Source organism: Sceloporus undulatus, chromosome 4, assembly GCF_019175285.1.
Source record: "Sceloporus undulatus isolate JIND9_A2432 ecotype Alabama chromosome 4, SceUnd_v1.1, whole genome shotgun sequence".
Taxonomy (NCBI): Eukaryota; Metazoa; Chordata; class Lepidosauria; order Squamata; family Phrynosomatidae; genus Sceloporus; species Sceloporus undulatus.
This window is the reverse complement of record NC_056525.1, coordinates 58,394,793-58,418,988: the sequence shown is the minus strand read 5'-3', so window position 1 is coordinate 58,418,988 and position 24,196 is coordinate 58,394,793. Positions and strand designations below refer to the sequence as shown.

General features: G+C 40.1%; 1 protein-coding gene across 2 annotated transcripts in view; it reads left to right on the top strand.

Moving 5' to 3' along the window:
* Window positions 1-24,196, top strand: part of CDK18 (cyclin dependent kinase 18) — a 129,506-nt gene that overhangs the window by 70,829 nt on the left and 34,481 nt on the right. For both annotated transcript variants that reach the window (XR_006103711.1, XM_042465428.1), the window contains exon 2: window positions 13,380-13,534. Coding sequence is in view for 1 of the 2 variants with exons in the window: in XM_042465428.1 (XP_042321362.1) it covers window positions 13,411-13,534 (124 nt within the window). In the remaining variant the exon portion in view is untranslated. The remainder of the gene's footprint in view (window positions 1-13,379; window positions 13,535-24,196) is intronic.

Sequence of the window (24,196 nt, the reverse complement as noted above, 5' to 3'; positions counted from 1 at the left end):
GGTAATTGTGGCTAACCATACCTTCTGCATTTAATTTCCTTCTGACCTCACTGTCTACAATCCCACCTCTAGCTCCACCTGAAATTGTAGTAGTAGTAGTAGTAGTAATAATAATAATAATAATAATAATTATTATTATTATTTATTTATAGCCCGCCCAATCACAAGGAATCCAGGCGGGTTACAACAGTAAAAATAAAATAAAATACAATAAATAAATAAAATACAATAAAATTAAAGAGAGCAAAGTGAGTACATTCACAGTTAGGCCTGATGGAAGTTGGGCCTCTCTTTTTCACTCCCTCTCAGGTCTGATGATGATGTCATGGAGGGAGGGCTCTTCTTCTTGAGGCAAGGATTTTATTTTAATTAATGTTAATTTAATTCTTCTCATTAAATTTAAGAGAAGAATTGGTGGACAGAGTGACATAAGTCACAGTAAATGGGGAGTAGAACTAGGTAGGGAAGGCCTGCCGGAAGAGATCCGTCTTAAGAGCCTTCTTAAAGGCTGTAAGAGTAGAAATGTCACGGATCTCCTTCGGCAGGTCATTCCATAGCTTCGGAGCTGCGATGGAAAAGGCCCTCTGGGTGACTGAACTTAGCCTAGATTTTATTGGCTGAAGTAGATTCTTCCCCGAGGACCTTAGAGTGCGGGACGGACAGTATGGAAGTAGGCGATCTCTTAAGTATTCTGGACCCAAGCCATGTAGGGCTTTGAAGGTAATCACCAACACCTTGTACCTTGCCCGGAAACTAATTGGCAGCCAGTGAAGGGATTTCAAAACCGGTGTTATGTGATCGGTACGACGAGTACCTGTAATTAACCTGGCTGCCATATTTTGTACAAATTGAAGTTTCTGAACTTGGCACAAGGGTAGCCCCATGTACAGCGCATTACAGAAGTCCAATCGAGAGGTGACCAGCGCATGTACAACTGTTTCAAGGTCTCCCTGCTCCAGGAAGGGGCGCAGCTGGCGTATCAGCCGAAGCTGATAACAAGTGCTCCTGACTGTCGCATCTACCTGAGCTGTCAGGTGAAGCGACGAGTCAAGGAGCACCCCTAAGCTGCGGACAGAGTCTTTCAGGGGAAGTGTGACCCCATCCAGAACTGGCTGACATAATTCCATACCTGGGCTTGGGTTTCCTATAACAAGTACCTCCGTCTTACCTGGATTCAGCTTGAGTCGGTTTTCCCTCATTCAGTCCTTTACCGCCCCAAGACAGGCATTCAGAGGAGAGATGCCACCCTTAGTCACTGCATCAGTCTGAGACATAGAGAAATATATTTGGGTGTCATCAGCGTACTGATAACATCCTGCCCCATGTCTCCGGATGATTTTTCCCAGCGGCTTCATGTAAATGTTAAACAGCATAGGAGACAATATTGCGCCCTGGGGTACACCAAATTTTATCTCTCTTTTAGAAGAGCAACTGCCTCCTAGCGCCACCATCTGGAATCTGCCCGAGAGGTAGGCCCGGAACCACTGTAGAACAGTGCCTCCGATACCTAACTCTCTCAGGTGTTCCAGAAGGATACCATGGTCGATGGTATCGAAGGCCGCTGAGAGGTCTAAGAGCACCAGCAGGGTCACACTTCCCCTGTCGATGCCTAGACGGAGATCATCAACTAAGGCGACCAAGGCCGTCTCAACTCCGTATCCTGCCCTGAATCCGGTTTGAAATGGGTCCAGATAATCAGCTTCATCCAAGACTGCCTGTAGTTGATTGGCGACCGCCCTCTCAATCACCTTGCTCAAGAATGGTAACAACGAGACTGGCCTATAGTTATTTCTATCCAGAGGGTCCAGGGAGGGCTTTTTTAAGAGTGGTCTGACCACTGCCTCCTTAAGACAAGAAGGCAGGGTACCCTCCCTGAAGGATGCATTGATTATATTTTTCAGCATCAGCTTGACTATATCACCCCCCTGGACAACCAGCCAGGATGGGCAAGGGTCAAGAGGGCAAGTCGTTTTTTTCAGACTACTAAGGAGCTTGTCCACGTCCTCAGTACTTACCGACTCAAATTGATCCAGTCTAACAGTAATGGCGGAGGTGTTGGATGCCTCTCTCATTGCTTCTGACTTAAAGTTGGCATCCAAATCAGCTCTTATCCGAGAGATTTTATCTGTGAAATAATCATTAAAAGCATTACAGTAAGCTATGGTTGACTCTAATAGAGGGTTCTGGGTGGGAGGCAGTTGTGTTAAACTCCTTACCATCCTGAACAGCTCAGCTGGATGAGATTTCACAGACGCGATAGATGCAGAGTAGAAAGATTTCTTGGCTGCATCTATCGCCATTTGATAGGACCTAAGAAAAGTCTGAAATTGTAGATCACACATTGTGCGCATATAGTCCACAGAAACCCAGACCATAATAAATCTGTTAGATGTTAAGATATCACAGCACTCTTAGTTGTTTGGCTGTGATATCCTGACTAAATTTTGTTAAGTAATTAGATGTTGGGTGCAGGAGTAACTAGCAGTGGTTTTGGTATGTCGTGATTAAGATACTTTTTTTTTTATTTCTTCTCCCCTCATCTCCTTCCCCAGTCCTTTGTTCCTCCTAGCTATCCTCATTTATTGGCATGACTCTTTTGGCAGATATATAGTGCTGTAAGCTATATTTCAGAGGAAGGAACTGGCAAAACCACCTCTGAGTATTCTTTTCCTAAGAAACTCCTTACGAAATTAATGGGGCCATCCTAACATAGCAGGTGACTTGAAGGCTCATACACACAAATAGATGCAAAAAGTAGGTAGAAAGTGTAGTTGCTAGGCAACCCCAATATATGATCCTTGGGCATCCCTCGAACATGGCACTTATGGAGCATAGGATCACCAAAGGCTGCTTGACATCCTGAGAGGGTGAGTGTTGTATTCGGGTCTGATTTAAAAAAAACAAAAACAAAAAATTAAACATTGAAACCCCAAGCAAATGGGGCACTGCAGGTAAATGACTGTTTTAGTCATTTCCCCTGGCAACAGTGTTAAATTAGCTTACAGCATGTTTGTGTCACTTACAGATAATCTTTTAAGCTTTTTTTGGATAGAGGCATTTAACCCAAGTATTCTGTTGTCATGGAAAGCCAGTATGTTAGCTCTGGATGCTGAATCTGACTACATCAGTGTGGAATGTGATCATCATTTGTGCACATATCCTGTCATGAGATTAGCTGGAGAACAAACTGAACCTTGGCCTGGCAGTTAGTTCTGTGTTATATTCACAGTAGACTATGCATGTGCAACTCATAGTCCATGGGTAATAGACAGCCCAACCTGTCCCTGCTGCCCTCCACCGCTAGATTTCTTTTTGCACCTCTCTGCAGCTGCAGTTTCACTGAGAAATATGGACCATGAGTAGAGATCCCATGCTCCCCTGCCTTTTCAAAAATAGGTTTGGCAGGGTGTCATGAGCACAACTGTGCCAGGGAGGAGAGTATAGCAAGATGACATCTCCTGTGCACCCACATTTTGAGCACAATTGTGGTCCCAGCAGCCTAACAAACAGCTACTTGGTGGGCTAATGGGAACACTGTTTTAATGAGAAAAGACACATGGGGAGAATAATCCCTAAAACAATCAACCCTGCTTGAATTATCATAGAATCATACAGTTAGAAGAGACCTCAAGGGACATTCAGTCCAACCCCCTGCCATGCAGGAACTCAAAGCACTCCCAACAGATGACCATCCAGCATCTGTTTAAAGAAGGAGACTCCACCACACTTCAAGGGAGTATGTCACTGTCAGGAAGGTCCTTCTAATGTTTAGGTGGAATCTCTTTTCCTCTAGCTTGCATCCATTGTTCTAGGTCCTATTCTCTGGAGCAGCAGAAAACTTCTAATACTTATACAGGGCTATCATATCGCCTCTTAACCTTCTCTTCTCCAGGCTGGACATGCCATGCCCCCCAGCTATCTGGAGCTGGAGGGTAGGTGCAAAAGAACACAGAGTAGGGAAACGAAAGTCATCTGTGCTCAGGCATGCATATATGGTGGGAAAGGGAAAAGGGAAGCTGTACACTTGAATGGGTGTGGATATGTGTGTGAGTGGGTATGGTCCACATCTGCATTGTTCCAGGTAGTCCTTGGAAATAAAAAGGTTGTACACACCTGCAATACAGTGAGAAAAACTAGATATTTGGAAAAATTGTATTATACAATCGTGGAATCTTAGGGATGGAAGAGATTATAAGGGCCAACTAGTCCAATCCGTTGCCATGCAGGATTCCACAACTAAATGACCCCTATAAGGTGCCCATCAAACCTTTGCTTAAAAACTTCATCTGAGGCAATCTCTTCTACTGTTGAACAGCTCTTAACAGGTTAAAAAACAGGTCCTGCTTATGTTTAGATGGAATCTCTTGTAATTTGAAATCCATTGTTTCATGTTCTAGTCACTGACACCCTCTCTGGAATTTGCTCTATGTCTTTCATTCCTCCTCCATCTTCCAATATGGCAACAGTTCCAATAAGAATGTTCAGCACATAATGGAAATACAATTTTAAAATTGCATATAACAGGTGCATCTTGACAACGAAGAATCATTAAATGCTACTGGTGTAGCCAAAATAGCACCATCACCTACACCAAATACAGAAGCATTCCACAAGCTTTACCCCCATGGTTTGCAGAATTACTAATGGATAACAGCTCATAATAGGAACCAACCCACTGAAGACTGAGCAAGGCTTGGAATACATGTTGCTGGTTGAAAGGAAAGAATTGAAATACAGGGGAGAGGAAAATGGAACTGAGTTGCTAGAACCCTGAGCATTCTGCATGTTACATCTCTCTTAACTTTTTATTGCAGTTGGTTGACCCTTTTTTAAGTAGCGATACAAATATCTGGATGTTTAGTCCTCATAAGCAAGAACAAATAATTTCTGCAGTTTTCCCCTCCTGTGGCAGAAAATAAACATTTCTGCATAGTTCGTGCTTGGCATTTTCACATCGTGAAGTTGTTCATGAACTTAATCTGCACTGAAATACACATATTTTGCATGAAAACAATGGGGTTTTCATGCAAAAAAGTTTTTAAATGAGCCACATGTTTTGTGTAAAATAGCTTTTCATAAAGAAAACTATCTTGCACAAAGAAACCACATGACTCTCTGCAAACTAGTTTTAGGACAAATGATATTTTTCTACAAAAGGCAGTGTTTTTTCATGCAAAAATTGTTCCAGAAAACAACATGTTTTTGTGCTAAATTAGTGCTTTTCAGTCAAAATATGATTTCTCCACAAAAAAATTATGGGCTTTTGGGAACAGTGGGTTTTGTGTGAAAAGTGTTTTGCACAAAAATATAATTACACTAGGGGAAAAAATAGCTATATGGTGTGTGTGTGTGTGTGTGTGTGTGTGTGTAAAACAGCAATTTTGCACAAAAAACATATACAGTCAGCCCTCCTTATCCACAGATTCAAGCATTAACGGCTTGGAAATTGTTTAAAAATATGTAAATTCCATTTTCCATTTTATATATTTTCTATGTCATTATATTCAGTGGGACTTGAGCATCCATGGATTTTGTTATCCATGGGGTTCTTGGAACCAGACCCCAGTGGATAACAAGGGCCCACTGCAGCTGGGAGAGGGGGTTTGAACAGAAATGTGTATTTCACACACAAATGTATTCTGTGCAGAATAATTTCCCAAAACAATACAGGATTCATGTATACCAAATGAAAAGTGTACACAGATTCTTAGCATTGTATTATTCTTTCTGAGTGGGTTACCTAAGTGTTCAGAGACCCATTTTTCCCCAGGAAACAAATATTGGTGATGATTCTTTCCCTCCCTACTTTTGTTCTCTAAAACCATTATACTAGCTGGCCAACAGGGCAACTTGGTATGAGCACTGCTTCAGCTGCTGCCAGGAGGCAAGCAGTTCTGGTTCATCAGAGAGCTATCAAGTCATTAGAATAGTTATTGATTGGAAGTGGGGTTTCTCATCACAACCTCTCTCAATATCTCCATAAGCCACATGGCTGCTTGCCAGGCTTTCCTTAAGCTACATGATTGTCTAAGACTAAAAAATTAGATGGGATGCAAGGCACAATAGCAGAATGTGATATATTTCATCAGAAAGGGAGATGTTGTAATAAGGATATCAGATGTGCACTTGGATCTACAGAACCATTCTTCTTCATGGGTATACATGCACATGTTAAAAGCCTGGGAAATCAGTGTGGGGGCTATAAATTAAGTGCATCTGTAAAGCAATTTCTTTAATGGATGAAGAGCTGTGAACACATATATCTCTGGAGAAAGGTAGAAATTGATACTCTGGTAAATCACATCGTATGCCATGTACCGTAAGTTTTTTTGTTGTTGTTGTTATGTAGAGGAACAAGGTCATGATAAATATCAGAATAAATATTAAAAGAGCAAAGGTCTCTTGGACTGGAATTTAAAATGAGTATGTTAACTGGCCAAAACTGGCATCTGGAGTTCCAGAATTGCCAGTGGGAGAGTCTCTCCAAAAACTATGAAACCAGAAAGAATCAGTTCCACTCTGCTGTTTTTCTATCCCATATCTTCTTTGTGTTAGCAGTTTGGGGCTAGTTACCTATTCACTACATCTGTCACTGGTCTGTATTCATGCTTTTTAGTTTGACATTGATGGAACTGTCATTGCTTTGGGGCTCACATGTCTTTCTTGGATGGGCCATTTAATAACTGCTGTTGAATGATTTCAGGAGTCAGGATAAATTTCTTCTATCCTTTCTGAACAGAAATATAGTATAACAGAGAGAGCTATAGGTCCTAACAACTGGGAAGTCCTGAGTCCTACTCAGTTCTGGTTTTGCCTTTTTTGCTCAAAAGACTTTCAAGCACATCTTCAGAGCCTGAAGAATAGAAATGTTCTTCAACTTTTCCTCATCCCAGCAAATACATGCAATCAGATGTGGAGGTTTGGTTCAACATCTATTATTTTATCTTCAGTCATGCTATAGCTTCTTTATCCAATACAGTTTATTCCTAGTGCTGTTGTGTTTTTTTAAATAACAGATTCCCTTCTCAACATGATCAGCATACTGCAAGGTGCATAATAGAATCATTTCCTAAAGAAAGTGCAAAAACGGAAAAATAAGGAGTAATTAAACTAGAAACAGCAGCTAAGGATGAAATTAAAGCAAAATAGTCCCCATAGAAATCAAACTGGATATAATTTATGTAGGGGAGAGAGATAGGGAGATAAAAAAATGTAAGAAAAGTAAAATGAAGTAAATCTGTTTCCAGCAGCATACATTTTTATCAACAACTCCCTAAGGGTCGGCTCTGTCAGGTTGCATCAACATTGCTGAGCAGCTGCAAGAACCAGTGGAGTGAAGGAAGATAATTTCATTGGAAATAAACCATAATGTGTGCACACTGCAGGTGTGTACATCTTAGCAGTTGGACAAATAGAACTAGTCCTTGAGGCTGAAAAGGTTTTCACTTTCATATGCTTTGGAAACAATCTCAGTCAATTTAATGAAGTGTATGCTCCAAATCTGTATGCATAGGCATTAGCAGATCTCCTTCAAAGTTTTTGATATCACCCAGAAGACAGATTGATGGATAGGCAGACATATATATCACACTCCAATTCCATGTATTCATATATACCTGAATTTCTGGCTAGTATTCCAGGCATCTAATGATAAGCTTCTCATAAACTCATGTTATTATAACATGTTGGTCCTGTGGCACTTCAGCTGTTTTTGCTAGAGGATTAACATGGTTATCCCTTTTGTATGTTTGATGATATGGTGTGTGAACAAAAGTGGAGAAAGCACTTACACAGAAGCAGAGAGGATCAGCCCTTGGTTGCTTGAGGAGGGTTGTGCCTTAGCACCCTTATTAAAAATATTCAAAATGTGTCCTGTGGGCCAAAATGACTAGAAAGCCCACCAACATATTCCCTCTGATCCTGTCCTGTTTATCTGCCATGACCAGTATCGTTTAACGGATTTCTCCCTTGTGCATTTGTTGTGTTCACCTTTAAAGCCATTTAATCTATTTGGCAGCAAATTTCATAAATTAGTAATACATTGTTTGAAGAAGGATTCTCTTTTGTCTGACCTGAGTGTACTGACAGGCAGTTTCACTGGTAAGTCCCTTGCTTGCTTCCTGCAGAGATATTTATAGAAATATTTGCTGTTTCATGTCTGCGCTTTTAGCAATATGTTACTCAATTTCCACTTTTTATTTTGGCTTGCTATATTGTCAACAATTGTTTCATCAGCACTCGTCCTCATTTGGACAACTCTTCCACTATTGAAGAGATACTTCTGTGCTTTTTTATAGCTTCCTTGACTCAACTCATTAACCATGCTAATATTTGATTAGACTTAGTTGCATCTTTTTTAACTTGTGACATACATTCTATATCTCTTATATAATGTGGTTTTAAATAATCACGATGTGTTCTGAAGACATTTGCATATCGACTCTTCCTTTTAATCCTCTCATTTTTTTTCTTTATTATGTTAGACATTTAATTTGAAGTTAATTATGACTGGAGCTTGAAAACATTAAACATATACTGAATTTCATATCACTGAGATTGCTATCTGCATTAGTTTGATAACAAATCTCACACTAGGTTCTTGGCACCAGTCAGGATTATGTCCAGGGTCGGTTTCTGTGTGTTCAGTTCCCATGACAACTCTTCCAGTGCACCGTCATTTACTGTGTCTAGGAATGTTACCTCCGTGATGCAGCCCTGACATCCATTTTCCCAATTAGTGTGAGACTGTCTGAAAGCATCCTCTTTGCTTGCCTGATTTCCTTCAGACCCACCCTCTCTTCATATAATTCTGCGTAACAATCAAAAATAATAAAATCATTAACACTGTATGATAATATTATGCAGAAAAATGATAAAATAACATTGTTACAGGACCTGTGCTTACGGTATCCATGTTTCCTGCTTTACAGAGAAGCGTCCTCTCTTTGAAGGGCTATCAGATCCAGGTCTGGTCTTTTGATAAAGAACAATAGGACGGGAGAGCAGCAGCTTCAAAGGTTGTTGTTATTTATTGTTAACTCCCTTCAAGTCAACCTTGACTCATGGTGACCCTGTGAATGAGACATCAAGATCCCTGATCCTCAACCACTCTGCTTAGGTCCTACAGGTTCAGCACCATGAACTCCCTGATTGAGTCTAACCATCTGATGCGCAGTTCTCTTCCTGCTGCCTTCCACCTTTTCTAGCATTATTGCCTTTTATTAGCCATGCCTTTTCATGATGTGACCAAAGTATGACAGCCCCAATTTAGTCATCTTGGCTTCCAGGGAGAGTTCACACTGGATCTGTTCAGGGACCCATTTGTTTGTCCCTTTGGCTGTGCACTCTTCTCCAGCACCACATCTCAAATGGAATTCTTTTCTTCCTATCTACTTTTCTTCACTGGCCAGCTTTCATATCTGTATAATGGCTCAGATGATCCTAACTTTAGTGTTAGTGTTATATCTTTACACTTCAGGATCTTGTCTAGTTCTTGTCTGGTTCAGACTTCGAAAGTGCCTGAGAACAATATCTGGACAGCTGATAAAATGGTTGCATGGTTCACCAGGTCTCAGTCTTCCCTATCATACTGTCATGCATTGAATTTCTATCTCAATGACATGAATTATTTCTTAAGTTTCATCTATATATGCAAAGTAGCATACTTAAGCTTTATGCAAACTGGTGTCCTCTTTCTTTGGGTTATGCTTTCTTTTTTTGTTAAATGGTGATAGTTGAATGACCACCCCACTTGTAGTTTAGATCTCAACACCTGGCGTATTCTGTGTATAGTTGCTTTTTATTTTTGTTAGTTTGATTGACACATGTTGTTGTTGTTGTTATTGTTGTTGGTTATTATTATTATTATAGCATATATATGGGGGAGAATGTGCCTGGACACAGATTTCAATCAGCTTGATCTTCACTGCCCTGGATACATCTGCTAATTAGCAGCTGAAATATTCCTGTGAAACCAAAGTTAATTAACAGAGGCACAAGATGTACAGTTTTTGATTGTCTTATTCTAACAATCTTATTTCCACTGAGAAGTTGCTTTTCCATCCAAAGGCTGCCAAATAACCGCATAAGAGCTGAAATAAAAGAGGCTGGTCCTGCTACTAGGCAAAGTGAGGCAGTCACCTCAGGCATATGATTTAAAGAGTCGTGGAAAAGGGACCTATGGACTGTGATTCAATTTATTTACTAATGCTGTATTTTTGCTGTCAAGGAGAGGTACATTCAAGTTTTGTTTTGTTTGTTTTTGTTTTTGCTTTTGTTTTGCCTTGGGTGTCAAATAACTTGGCAGGCCATGGTTATTATTCACCTTATTAACCCACGCTGCAAAATCTATACAGCTGTCTCTCAAAAGATCTGCCAATGTGATTTTGTGTTACTCTTCTAAAGTAGGAACCTGTAACTCTCAACCAAATTTTGTATATATTCTTGATCTAATTTCAAAAGCCTGTCAAGTACCTCTGTCTTCCTTCCTGCTCTCAGCCAAGAATATGACACTGAGGGGGAGGAAAGGATTGTCAGAAAGAAAAAGAAAACAGTTATCCCCATACTGCTTTTGGTTCTGGCTCTGCCTACAACTAGATTCAGCCTCATCAGCTATTAATTCCTGGTAGAATGAAACCCCTTGAAAAAAGAAAATGTGTGTACCCCCTGCTTCAGCATTTGATGTACAATAACGTCCAACCAGCTAGTAGATAATGTTGAAATGTGAGTGTTTTGGTGATGCCCCTCTCTTGCAAAATCATAAAGTTAGAAGAAACCACAGGGGAAAGGGCTTTTGTTCCAAGAAAAATCCTAGCTTTGCCATATAGCCATTCCCAAATACCTGAGAATCCATCTTGCTGTTGATTTAAGGTTAAATTTTAGCCCGGAAAAGTAAGAAAGGACAGAACCAGTTTGACGCTGCAGACAGTAACCATCTGTTCTTGTTTTTAGAATGAATCACTCCTCAGGTAAAGGACAACAAAAGTGGCCTGATTAGAATGTGGGCAATCTGAAAGGAAACTGAGAGATGAGCTCAGAAATGCTTAATTCTTAATGCTTAAATCATCTCTCATGGTGTTCAAGAACTAGGTGGAGTAAATACTTGAGGAGGGGAGCTTTCTAGCCTTGTCACCCTCCTATCATCACTCCATGCATGGAAGATGGCTTTCTGAAGAAGAGAGCATCCTATATCCATGGGTGCTCTTCATGCAGTCCAGAACACTAGAGTAAATGGAGCCTCTCTACATATAGCAGACTCTCTCCTCACCCTTCACATGAGGTTGTTGTTATTGTGTGCCTTCAACTTGTTTCTAACTTATGGCGACCCTAAGGCAAACCTATTGTGAGCCTTGGCAAGTTTCTTCAGAGGGGGTTTGCCATTGCCATCCTCTGAGGCTGAGAGAGTGTGACTTACCCAAAGTCACCCTTCTTAGTGGCTACTCACAGACAAATCCTTCCCTAGGATGGCTCCCTCCTCAGTTTCTTGCCACCAGCATGTGAAAAATCCTATTCCAGTAGGCTTTGGGGAATTGTCTGAAATGAGCTTTTAATGCTGTGTTGTTTTGCTTTTATATCCTGTTTTTAATGAATTTTTAAATTTTTTTACAAATAATGCTTCAAATTATTTAATTGAAAAAGAGGTGTATGCATTTTTACTGATTTTTAAATATGTTTTCAATTTGTTCTGGTTTTAATATCCTGTAAACCATTTTGAATCTCAATATTGGAGAAACTGTAGGAAATGAATAAAATAATAATCATCATCAAGAGTAGTATCTCCAAGTGGTGGCCAAAATCTGTTGTTTTAGGTTTCACAACCTATGTTTAGTTTATAAATCACACAATAGGCTTGTTTATAAATCACAGAATGAACTAGATTTCAATAAATGACACCATGGATTTATTTTGTTATGTCTATGCAACCATTGATTCCCAGTGAAAACCGCTCGGATTCCCAGTGATTGGGCGGTATATAAATAAAACCTATTATTATTATTATTATTATTATTATTATTATTATTATTATGCATTTGGGAGCTTAGCTCATGTCATATCTGTAAGTACTCAAAGAGTGTTGTCAGCTGGTTTCTTCAAATTAGGAAGCAATAATTCAAGTGAGGTATCATTTGTATGAACAGAATACCTTCCTTGTTGTTGTGGAGAATGACTTTTCCTCCTGAGACTCCCTTTTTGAGATTTTAGTCAGGGGTACTGGTTTTTTTTTTTTACCATTTGACAACTATTTGAAACCAAGTAGGGGGACTTGGTTAGACAATCCACAGTGAGCACTCCTTGAATTTTAAACTCCTGTTTAATAAAACTATTTCCTGTTTTTGCTTCAGAATGGGTGCAGACCACCTTCAAACCAATCTCTGCTGAACTGTTAAGTGCCAGATCAATCTGTTGAACCATTTTTGGAGAATAAACTGTGGAATCTATTTCCTTGCCATGTTTTAGAATATGATCAATCCTACTCAACCTCAGCATAGGACTACTGTGGCAGCCCTATAACAATGAGGGATGTACATGTCTGCTAAATTAGTTCTCAATAGAAGCAATGAACAATTTTAGCATTTTTCTACCTGCTGTGATAACGCCGTTAAACTGCCCAGCATTTTCAATGCAGGATTTTTTTTGTGTGCAGATGATAATAATGTATTTCTGTCAGAAACACTATTTTCCAGGGGTGAGGAATACTCTTTCCTGTTCTGAAAATACTGTTTTCTGTGGGGGGGAAATGTGTAAATTTTGCACACAATGAATCCTAAATTGTGATGATTCATTCTTCAAATATTTTTGAACATTACCCTATATACTCGTCTATAAGTCAAGAAATTTAGGTCAAAAATTGACCTCAAAAAACTGGGCCAACTTATACACATATTAATATGGTACGAGCCAAAGGACAACCCAGCTGAGCTAACTTCATGGGGGAAAGCCAGCTGGGAAAGGCGATCAATTGCACTGTAGCCTCTCCCCAGCTGAGCTCCCTCCACTGAGGAAAGTCCAGCTGAGGAGAGGCTAGGAAAGGCAATTGATTGCCCCGCAACCTCTCCCCAGCCAGGCTTCCTTCTTACATCTGAACCTCGACGCATCCATGAGATATATAAATATCCTAAATTTGGGCCCAAAAAGTTGACCTCAACTGATACATGAGATTGACTTATAGTTGAGTACATAAGTATTTCCATCCCTAATAACAATCAAGATAGTCCTTTGTCTAAAATCATAGAATTGCTGCTGTCACTTTTAGTTGAACTCAGGCCAAGGAAAAGTATATCCTTTGCACCAGATATGTAATAAGGCCCAACCCCAATCTATATGAATTGTTCATGAATAGAGTAACTGAGTTTCATCATTTTCCTTTTTCTTCCCACCAGATCCTGCTGCTATCTTGGTGTACAGGATACAATGAACAAGATGAAAAATTTTAAGCGGCGTTTTTCTCTTTCGGTTCCCCGGACGGAGACTATCGAGGAATCACTGGCAGAGTTTACAGAGCAGTTCAATCAGCTCAACAACAGAAAGAATGAAGGTAAAAGGTGGAAGATCAATCTCACTGAACTGAAAGCGGTATGAGCAGGATGCTAGTGTTACATCCAGACAGCTGAAACCGTCAGAGATGATACTCCTCTTACTATGGGGATGCTATAGATCATTTGTTTGTGTTCATTCAGTCAATCATTTCTAGATCACTTTTTTGCCCTAACAAGGGGCAGTAATGTGATTTTGGGGGAGGGGGTTACACAACCAACTTAATAGAATAATTCAGTGGGCCCGTGGTATCTACTGGGGTTTGGTTCGAACCCTTCATGGATACACAAATCTGTAGATGCTATAATTCCATTAAATATAATTGCATAGTGAAATGGTGCCCCTTATATAAAATGGCAATTCAGGCTTTGCTTTTTGGAATTCATATATATTTTCAAATATTTTCAAGCTGTGGATGGTTGAATCCCTGAATAAGGAATCCTTGGATATGGAGGGCTGACTGTAATAGAATTAAAAAATATTTTACCAAAGCAAGAGTTGCTGAATTAAAATGGGGGTGGAATTCTAACTCAAGAAGTACTTGAATAATAGGTCATAACATTCCCCATCTTGTTTCCTTGACAGCTTGTTATCAGAGTGAATGAACTGCCAGTGCAGAAATCTAAAGGAAATAATACCTCAAATTGTGGCTTTTTTATGCATTGTCATTCAGCTTTTAAGGACAACTGTTCTGAATGCCCACCCTTTAGCTAATTTTTTGTGTCCCTGAGGGGCAAATGTTATTTTGCTTCTTTTGCAAGGATGGTTTTTAGCAGCAAGCAATTCCAAAATGCTTTAGAAGTTTTAAACGTTGAGCGAAGAGTGACAGAACTCCATGTTTTTGTTTTCATTTGGAGTTAAGCATCCTGGGTTTTCTACTCCACACTCACAGTGTTCTCATTCTCACTTCCATTTCCAAGTTCTGGAATTGAGAGTAACACGAATGTGGAATGAAAGATGACTAAGGTCAGTACTACACTTCTGTATCAGTAAGAATAACAGATCCCAGTTATACCTCAATCAAGTTAAAATTTTCTGCTCCTGCTCCTGCTGAAAATAAGAAGACAAAGGTAACAATGCTGGGCATGGATAGAAACAAAATTTATAGTTGGATAATACTTGCTTATACAGTGGACTTCTAAAAAGACAAACAAATGGATCCTAGAGCAAATCAAACCAGAACTCTCCCTAGAGGCGAAAATGACTAACCTGACTCAATAGAAAAAACAATAATGCTTGCTATGGTCAAGGGAAATAGGAAAACATGAAGACTGCATTCCAGATGGATACACTCCTTCAGAGAAGCCACAGCTCTGAGCCTGTGAGACTTGAGTAAGGCTGTTGAGGATAAGGTGGCTTGGAGGTCTCCTACTTGTTATTGTTAGCTGCCCTTGAGTCACTCAGATTCATAGTGACTCTGAGGTCACCATAAGTGGAAGTCGACTTGATGGCAGTTAACAGTACCTTTATTAGTCACACTCTCTGAGCCTCAGAGGAAAGCAAAGGCAAACCCCCTCTAAGCAAATTCTGCCAAGAAAACCTCATGATAGGTTCACGTTAGTGTTGCCCTAAGTCAGAAATGACTTGAAAGCACGCAACAACAGTAATACCTTTATACCCTGCAAAAAGATAACAAGCTTTCAAGTTTTCATCCTGAAATAGTTCATCAGAAGAAACAGAAGAGTCTAGAAGTCAGATACTTTGCTGTAACCATGAGGTCTACATTAAAGCTTCCATTCTGAAGATGGAGATGGAAGACTGTTTATGTCTCACTGGCAGGTGTGCAGGTTTTGGGTTATGCCTATCTCTGTGCAGGAGGGTGGAAAACACTCTCCATTTCTGAAGATGAAATTATGGCAGGAACTGATTGTCTATAAATGGAGATTATGAGACCATGCCCTTTTCCATCAGAAAATAAATAAGGAGGATGGAAGTCCTTTTAACAAAAAGAACAATAATCGTAACCGTGCTTGGCAGGCAGCACTGCTGGAATAACAGAAGGAAAGGAGAGAGGGAGTGAAACAACCATGAAGCCCTCTAGGGACTTTCCGAGTGATTTGAGCAAGTCTGCAGAGCAGTGGAAATGAGATTTTAAAACCAAGAAAAAAACACACACAAATTCACCTTCGGCCTTCTCATTACAGAAAAATAAGTCCCTGCTCTTATGGCAGTAGGTCCCATCCCTAGTCCCCAGGGTTAGAGAGTTATCACATATACAGTCATATGCACAGATCAATCTGTCCATACAATAAAGCTTACTTTTGTGGGCTTCTCAGTTGTACGTTTAAAAAAAGCATTTGCAGTGGCATTTTACATAGGTATTAATAAACACACAGTTGTTGTGAGAAAAGAGCCTCACAACAAAAAGCATGGTAGTACTTCCAGTTTCTCTGTTGTTTCTCATTTTAGTCCTTTTAAATGCCCAGAAAGGATTTTTCTAAACTGGTAAAAATGATTGGGCTTCAAGGAAAAGTTTAATATCTGAGATATTGTATTCATATATGCAGTATGCAATTGTAGGTAATTGGGGAATTACAAAATGATAATGAAAGAGGGAGATCTGCAATTGTGTTAAATTTTCTTGCTTGTTGGATAATTGTCTTTCAGTTGTTTATCTGCAACCTGCTCAGTCATGGAAAGCCACTGCGTGACTTTGGGCAAGTCACACAGCCTCAGAGGAAGGCAAAGGCAAAACCTCTCTGAACAAATCTTTCCAATGATAATTGGCAAGTGTAGGATTGTCAGTGATAATGTCAGTGTAGGATTGCTATGAGTCAGAAATGTTTTGAAGACACACAACAAGTATACATATACATTTTTCAGTGTGTTTACACCCATCATACAAAACAAATCAGATCACCATTGCAGTTCCTTTGATTGAACATCTTTCCAATTTTTGCCACTATAATCACAAGCGAAATCATTGCTAAAGTTATTATTCTCACAGTACCTTCTAGAAGATGTGGACTGTAAAATCTTAATTGCTTGTTAGGAGCAGTTGCAAGTTGGCTTTCCAGACTTCCCCATACAGTGCACAGAACAATTTGAAATGAGGAAAATCCTGTTTCACCCATAACATAAAATCTCAATTTTTTTCCATCTCCCCTCCCTCCCCCATGTGCAAATTCTGTTGATTTTTCAAAATGGCAGTGCAATAAAACAACAATTTATCAGTCCTTTTAATAATATTCAGCTTGGAACTATTAGCAGCAGAGTACACAATCAAAGGCGTAAAGGGGCAGAGAAGGACTTGGGGGCAAAGCAGACCACCTGATAGAGAGGCATCCCAGTGTTCCTTTCAGCACTGATCAGGGCAGCAGCAACCACACGTCATGGCCCCAATCCAGCAGTTTGCCATTCTAAAAAATCACGTTTCTTTTTAGAGTAGCAAAAAACTGCCCTTGCCACTGCAGCAGTGACTTTTTGCCAATTCTTTGGCACAGCACGTCTAAATGCTGCACCAAAGAAATGGCATGACGCTGCCCGCCATGAAGTTAGGCGTGCAGCATGACACCAGCATCGGGGAGTAGGCGGGGTGGCTGGCGTGCTGTAGTGAGGGAGGACCCTTAAGAGAGAGGGCTGAAGGGGCTAATGAGGGTCAGGTGGAGCAGGAGGGGCAAGAGGTGGAGTCAGAAGGAGGAGGGGTGAGTCTAGAGGGAATAAGAGGAGGAGAGAGGCGTGCGGGGAGAGGAACACGTGGCGGAAGAGGAGGACGGGGAGTTGCGGTCGGAGAAGGGAGAGAGGAGGTAAAACGAAAGCCCTCAAGAGACGGGGTGCCTGCCCTATTACAGAGACGGTCGGGTGGTCGACGAAAGGGACCTCACAAGGAGGTTTCTCTGCGAGACCCGTGGGTGGAAGGGGATTTTCCTTTCCCAGACGCCGAGAGTTGGGCTCTTAGGAGGGAAGACCCACTAGAGGGTGCTTGGTGGGACCCTAAAGGAGAGCAGTGGCAGACTGGGCCAGAGCCCCGAGACAAAGAGAAGGCCGAGCTAGAACCCCTGGAGAAGCATTCAGGTGGAAGACCCTCGGGGCGGAGCACAGCCGCAAAGGAACTCGGCTGAAAGAGGAAGAGACTTTGTTTATACACTTTTGGGACTGGTTGTTGTGTAAAGGGCCCAGAAGGGACCACGGTGTTGGTGCGTTGTGACTTTGGAGAGTTATTGTTATTAAAATTCAGTTTTCCTGCAAAGTGACTGTAAGTTTGTTGCCGCTTACTGTTGACTCCGAAGGGAGGAGCTTAGAAAGGGCAGTCAGCATGCAGCCAGCTACCCCAGCCCCGCCCACACGTGCGGTCACCACATCCCCACTCCATCCTGATGCCAGCATTTAGTGCTGGTCTATTTACCCCTTGGTGTTCTTTGAACTTTTGTGGAAGAATGGCCTTGCTTCATTCATAGACGTAAGGTGAGGGGAGCAGATAACAGTGTCTGACTTGTAATTGTCCCATGTTTTACCCTCAATTCCTCCATTATTTTTTCTTTTCACCAGATCTCTATGAAGTAATATAGGAGAATCCCTATGCAATGTCTTTTGACCAATGGCACTAAGAGCCTGCCATCTGGGGGCTATAATCAGCTGAAATGAGACGTGCTCCAGTATTCATTACTCAGTATATGAAAGGGCCAGTGGGAATACACATGGTTAACCCTGACCTACAATAGCAGTGCATGTGCTGACATGCGTCTACTCAATGTGCCACTTCAGCACATGTAGAATTTCCTCCATGGGAAGAGACAGTGGCATCACTAGGGTTGGCATCATTAGCGTGGGCTTCACCCGGTACGGTAACTCAAGGTGTCACCCCACCATTGACCTCCCACACCACACCATATAGAATCATTAGTAATATTTTTTATGCTAATGTTACTCATAAATCATAACTCGTTTGTATCACTGAATGTAGTGGTAACAATGGGGACATAAACTACTAGCAAAATTAAAATTATACCTTTAAATCACCATATATACAGATCCTAAATGTATTTACATGTACACAGTTTTATGTGGTTCAGGTGAAAATCTAGTAAGATATGATGATCTTAAGAAATTTTTAGGAGAATAATTTTTTAAAAAAAATCAAAATTTAAGAAAGATTAAAATTTAACTTTTTTAAAACCTGGGGCCTCTCCTTTCTCCTCCCACTGAGCCTCAGCCCACTCACACAATCTCTTTATCCTTTTAAAGAGACGCAAGTGAACAGCACAGCCTGTTTCTGCAATAATGCAGATGTTTGTGTCTGATAGAGTGTCATGTAGTACAGCCCATGCAGCCCTAGGGATGCCCCACAGAACAGGAAACCCAGTTATTTACGATCTGCAGTGTTATGGAGAGAACCTTGTGATGTAAATGTGGCTTCAGAATGTATCAATCACATTGGCTGCTGGGGGCAACATTGTTGACTGGCAAATTTTTAAGTTGTGGGGAAGGCTAACACTGTACTCCTGGCTCCTTCACAATTTCACTAGCACAGATTTCAAATTCCTAAATAAGGCTGTAGTTGTCACCTTAACTGTGACCCGCCACTGTCTGTAAAGTGCATAGAAATGCAGCTTATTGCATATGGAAAAATTACTGGTTAAAAATAAACAAAAGGAAAGTATAAATAACTGGAGGCAGCCTATAGTATAAAAGGGGGGAAGTGGGAACCTAGGTTTCTAACTGAGCAACAAAAGAGCAAAATGTTTGGGAATTCAGCAGGCAAATAGAAAAACAGAGTTGGAAGTAAACAGCTGTGAAAACTGCATGTTAATATTAAGGCCCAAATAGAAAAATGGGAAAGATGAATTGATCTTTTTCAAGATAACCTTTTCTTCAGTGAAGATGGTCTTATTGGCCTGTTACAGACAGCCAAAATAAAGCTGCTTCGAGTCACAGTGGAGGTATGGTGTTTCAATGATGCATGCGTCCTAAGAGTCCAGAAGCCACACCAAAGCCACGCTCCAAGCTGGAGTGTGGCTTTGGTGCGACTTCTGGACTCTTAAGATGCATGCATCATTGAAACGCCATACCTCCACTGTGACTCGAAGCAGCTTTATTTTGGCTGTCTGTAACAGGCCATTATCTCAGGTTAATGTCTTCTTTCAGCTACTGGTCATTTTCAATAGTTTTTATTGTAGTTTTGCTTCTTTGTAAGCTGCCCAGGGAACTCACTGAAGAAGAGCACAAGTGGCCTGCAATCTGAGCTGGGGGAGCTTATCATTTTCATAGCAAAATGAGGAATCCACTCCAACCCCAGTGCAGTCCAACACCATTGGTACAGAGAGAGCATAATGGGAAAAAGATACAGTGTCTCATGATGTTAAAAAAAGAGATTATTTTATTCTTAAAAAATGTATGTTGACATTTATGCCTTCTTCAGGCCCTGTTACAAGAGAACAAAACATAGATAACAGTAATTCTAACAAAAGAGACATTGTAATTTACAAATCAATTATATGTGCATGAATCAAATTACATATAAATTATCTTAGTTTTTTTTTTAAAAAAAATGCGTATTAAGCAAAATAAATGTGTACAGGGACAAAATAATACATTACAATTTTATAATCATCCTGCAGGATTCTAAAGAGCATCTCCAAAGTTTATGCTTGGCAACTGACTGTTGTGTAGTAGGAGGCAGAGCATGATACTATTCCAGTTTCTTAAATGTACATCAAGGACAGCCTTATCACAACAATTCTACAATACAGCATAGAATTAACGGCCCCTAAAGAAGGCCATAAAAATATTTCCAGGCTGAAAATTGTTGGCCTGTTTTCAAAAATAAAATCATCTTGATTTTTCACCATCCTGAGAGCTTGGTCAAAAACATACTGCAGAAATAATCCAGTTTGAGACCACTTTAATTGCCCTAGCTCAATGCTAGGAAATCCTGGAAATTGTAGTTTATTTGAACACCAGAGCTCTCTGACAGAGAAGGCTAAATGTCTCACAAAACTATAGTTCCCAGAATTCCCTAACATTGAGCCATGGCAGTTAAAGTGGTCTCAAACTGGATTATTTCTGCAGTGTGTTTGGGCCCTTGACTCTTTTCCACATCACATCTATTGGCTGTTACTAGTCCTCTTTGTTCAATGGTAAAAGTCAACATACACTATTAACTCTGTGGTCAGGGACCATGGACAAGGCACCTTTCTTCATTCCATCAGTTACCACCAAAATTAGGCTGCAACCAAAGGCTACAATAATTAGGCCCCAATAAGAGAATCTACCTTGCAATCAAACACTATCAATTAGAAAATCACATCACGTTTAACCATGCTCTGCCTGCCTGCCTTTCTTTCTCTCCCTTCCCCTTCCCTCCCCTGAACACAAGGAATAATAAGACATGCACAAAGAATCGCAGAAGGACAAGTGGAAAAACAAATAATCCTCTAAGTGAGCACAGGAAGTTCCAGGCAGTGTCAACTTTGGGTTTGGTGCAGTCTGCTGGTACAAAAGCTGGAAAGGGCACTTGTAAAGAGTTCTCAAGACTTTTTGTAAGAACTGCTTGAAGCTTCTCCATCTTTAAGGCATCTCCTTTTGCCTCAGTTCCATATGGAAAAGCTAGAAATGTCATCCACCTGCTTCTGATTCACAGGTGCTGGAGAGCTCTGGGGCCTTTCTTAAAATAAGAGCCAAACTGCAATGGTACTAGGACTGAATTTATAAAGCTTATTTCATCCTCCTTCTCTACAAAATGTCAGGGCATATATGGGCAAGGCATGAATGTTCTTATAACTTCTCTTTTCTGTTGAGATAATCATTGCTGGTTTTGTTGTTGTTGTTTTTCCTGTTTCCTTTTCCACAGAAGAGCTGCAGAGGTAAAATACATACTGTTTTAAAAAGTTCAATCTGGCCTGCAAATACTACAGATAGTATTTGTACAGGGGGTGGGTGGGTGGGTTGTTTTTCATTGATTAGGATTCTTGGAGTGCAAGACATAAATTATTGATAGATGGAAGAAACAAGCCACAAAATAAACTGAGATCTTTCTGGAGCTTGGCTATTTAAGAACTGTGCAGATATGTTAACACTTAACAAAGTACAGTAATTAAAAAGTTGTGATTCAAGCAAAGCAAAGAGTTTCTGGCCTCTTTCCCCAGGAGATCAAAGCTTGTTTTGGCAGAGGTAATGTTTAAATATATTTATAAAAAGAGTGAGACTTGTCAACAGCAATGCCTGCAATTTCCCTTTTAATTTGCTTTGATATCGTATGCAGCCTCATTATGTTCTAAGTGTCAGGGCCTGCTTGTAATCCACATGAAAAGTGGAGCAGAATCAAACAGGCCTCTGAGCTTGCCTTTATCACAACCAAATTCCCCAGCCAAGGCCATTTGGGCACAGGCATCTAGTAAGGTTACTGCTCTAGAGCTTTATGCTTGTTTGACTCTTGACTTTTTGCTTCTTTGCTGAGCCAGTGAGCCTTTTCTAAGCATGGACAGTGCTTTAATCCCCCTTTCTTATTTGCACTTTGTTCAGTGTCTGAGACGAGGCAACAAGAATTCAACAACTATGGGGGCACCCCATAGTTTTTATAACATGACTTTAATTGCCTTTTTCCTCTTTTCCTCTTTTGCCTAATCAGTAATAGTGTATTTTCCTTTTTTAAAAAAAGTAGTCTGTTACAAAACATTGTGTGGAACTGAGGTTCATTCAATGCCACACAGCCCATGACTTAACAATCTTTGTTCTGCTTTAGTGTGCCAGTTCTGGATTGATTGTTTCTGTTTTGGTGTTTAGTTTTTTTCACATGAAAGCTTGCGCCTCATTGTTTTTTAAAGTACAAAATATTTTTGCAATTAATTTAGATTAGTGCTGAAATAAAATTGCTCTTGCTAATCTACTCAACCTCCCCCCAACCAACTTTTGATCCCTTAGATGTGTCACCCCAGAGAGCCTGCTGTTTTGATCTGTGCAGAATGCACCAGTTCATCAGTTAGTGAGCAAATTGGATAACTGTCCAAATACATCGAAATCAACACAGTGAAAACATGGGAGGTAGTTCTCAGCTGGTGGGATTGCCAGCAGTAAACCAGGCTTTCACTGGATGGGCCTCAGGGAGGCATGCCTTGGACAGCTAGACATTTCATTTTAGTTTGCTCAGAAGTCCACCTGCCTTTTTATGTTCACGTATTACATTTTTTGTGCTGAATATAACAAACAGACCAGCCAGAAGGAAGAGACTTCTAGTTTTGTGCCTTTGATCAAATCTGCCTTTCTGTTCAAAGCAGTGTTTCTACCTGCATACATTTAGTTTGTCCACTGTATTGGGTAGTGACTATAGGGATAATGGGAAGAACTCCCATTTATTTAATATTTTATTGTTCGTACACAAACATAATATTGCTAAGTGCCTCTTTCCTGTGGGATGAGAGGATCAGGCAAACCATTGCAAGTTAACATATTTCACAGGAATGAGTGTACTGAGTAAAACAGTAAAACATAGAGAACAGTTTGTTTAAAAACAGCAAAAAAGTGTCTTGAGCCACCTTTTGTTGTTTTTGCTGCAGCAGGCTAACCCTCTGGAATTTTTTGTGATGAAAGTCTGTTTTCAAAAGCTACAGCTCAAGGGGAAATAATACAGATGTAGCATGTACCTTTGGCAATACTGTTTTTGAAAGCAACATCAGTGCAGGCTCCGGAGGCTATCTAACACAGAACCCACTAGCTTGCCTTTTCCAGTATCTGCACCCTGAACTAGGAACTGGCTGGATGAAAGATGGCACATTGCTTAGAAACTTGGCTGCTTAATACTTCACTAGATCTGAAGCCTTTGCATTTGTTTCCAAAGTAGCCATCTTTGAGTACAGGGTAGCAGTTACAGAATGCAGTTATAAACTACTCATTGTGTATTGCTTGTTATGTTTATGTTCTGCCTTTTCTCAAGTGGGCTCAGGGCTGTGCTGGTGTCTGTCTTCTTCACCACTTTATCCTCACAACAACCTTTTTATTTTTTTTATTTTTTTATTTTAATCAAATAAAACATATATCACAACCACCACCACCGTAACATAAAAAAAACAACAAAAACTAACTAAAATACATACATACATATGCAAACATATGAACTAAAAAAACCTATAAATCTAACACCCTTATTTACACTTAACCCTATGACTTTCATCCTTTGTTTAATATGTTGCTTTGAGTATCTCTTACACATATCCTATCAGTTTCTCTTATCTATCTATCTATCTATCTATCTATCTATCTATCTATCTATTTATTTCTTCTATCGAAATTGCCCACTATTACTCATCTCATACATTTTTCGCTGTACAAAAATTCATTTCTCTCCCTTGCGAATGCTGTACTTCTTCAGCATATATTTGCATTATTTTATCTACAAATCATTTCCGTTGGTCTATCAAATTAGATATTTCAAATACCTCTCTCCTCAGAGAAATATCTCCCCCCATTGCTTCCTCATATATTCAAACACTAGATGCCATTCTTCTTTAATTTTTTCCGAAGGATTACCCAAAGATTTGTTCTTTAGAATTTGGGTCAGCTTATCCATTTCTATTCTTTCCATTAGTTTCATTAACCAGTCCTATTTCTTCGGAATATCTTTTGTTTTCCATTTTTGTGCTATTAAGGTTCTTGCCATTTCTGTCATATAGAACATTTGCTTTCCATGTTTTATTTCCATTTCAGGAAGCATTCTGGTTTTAATTCTAAT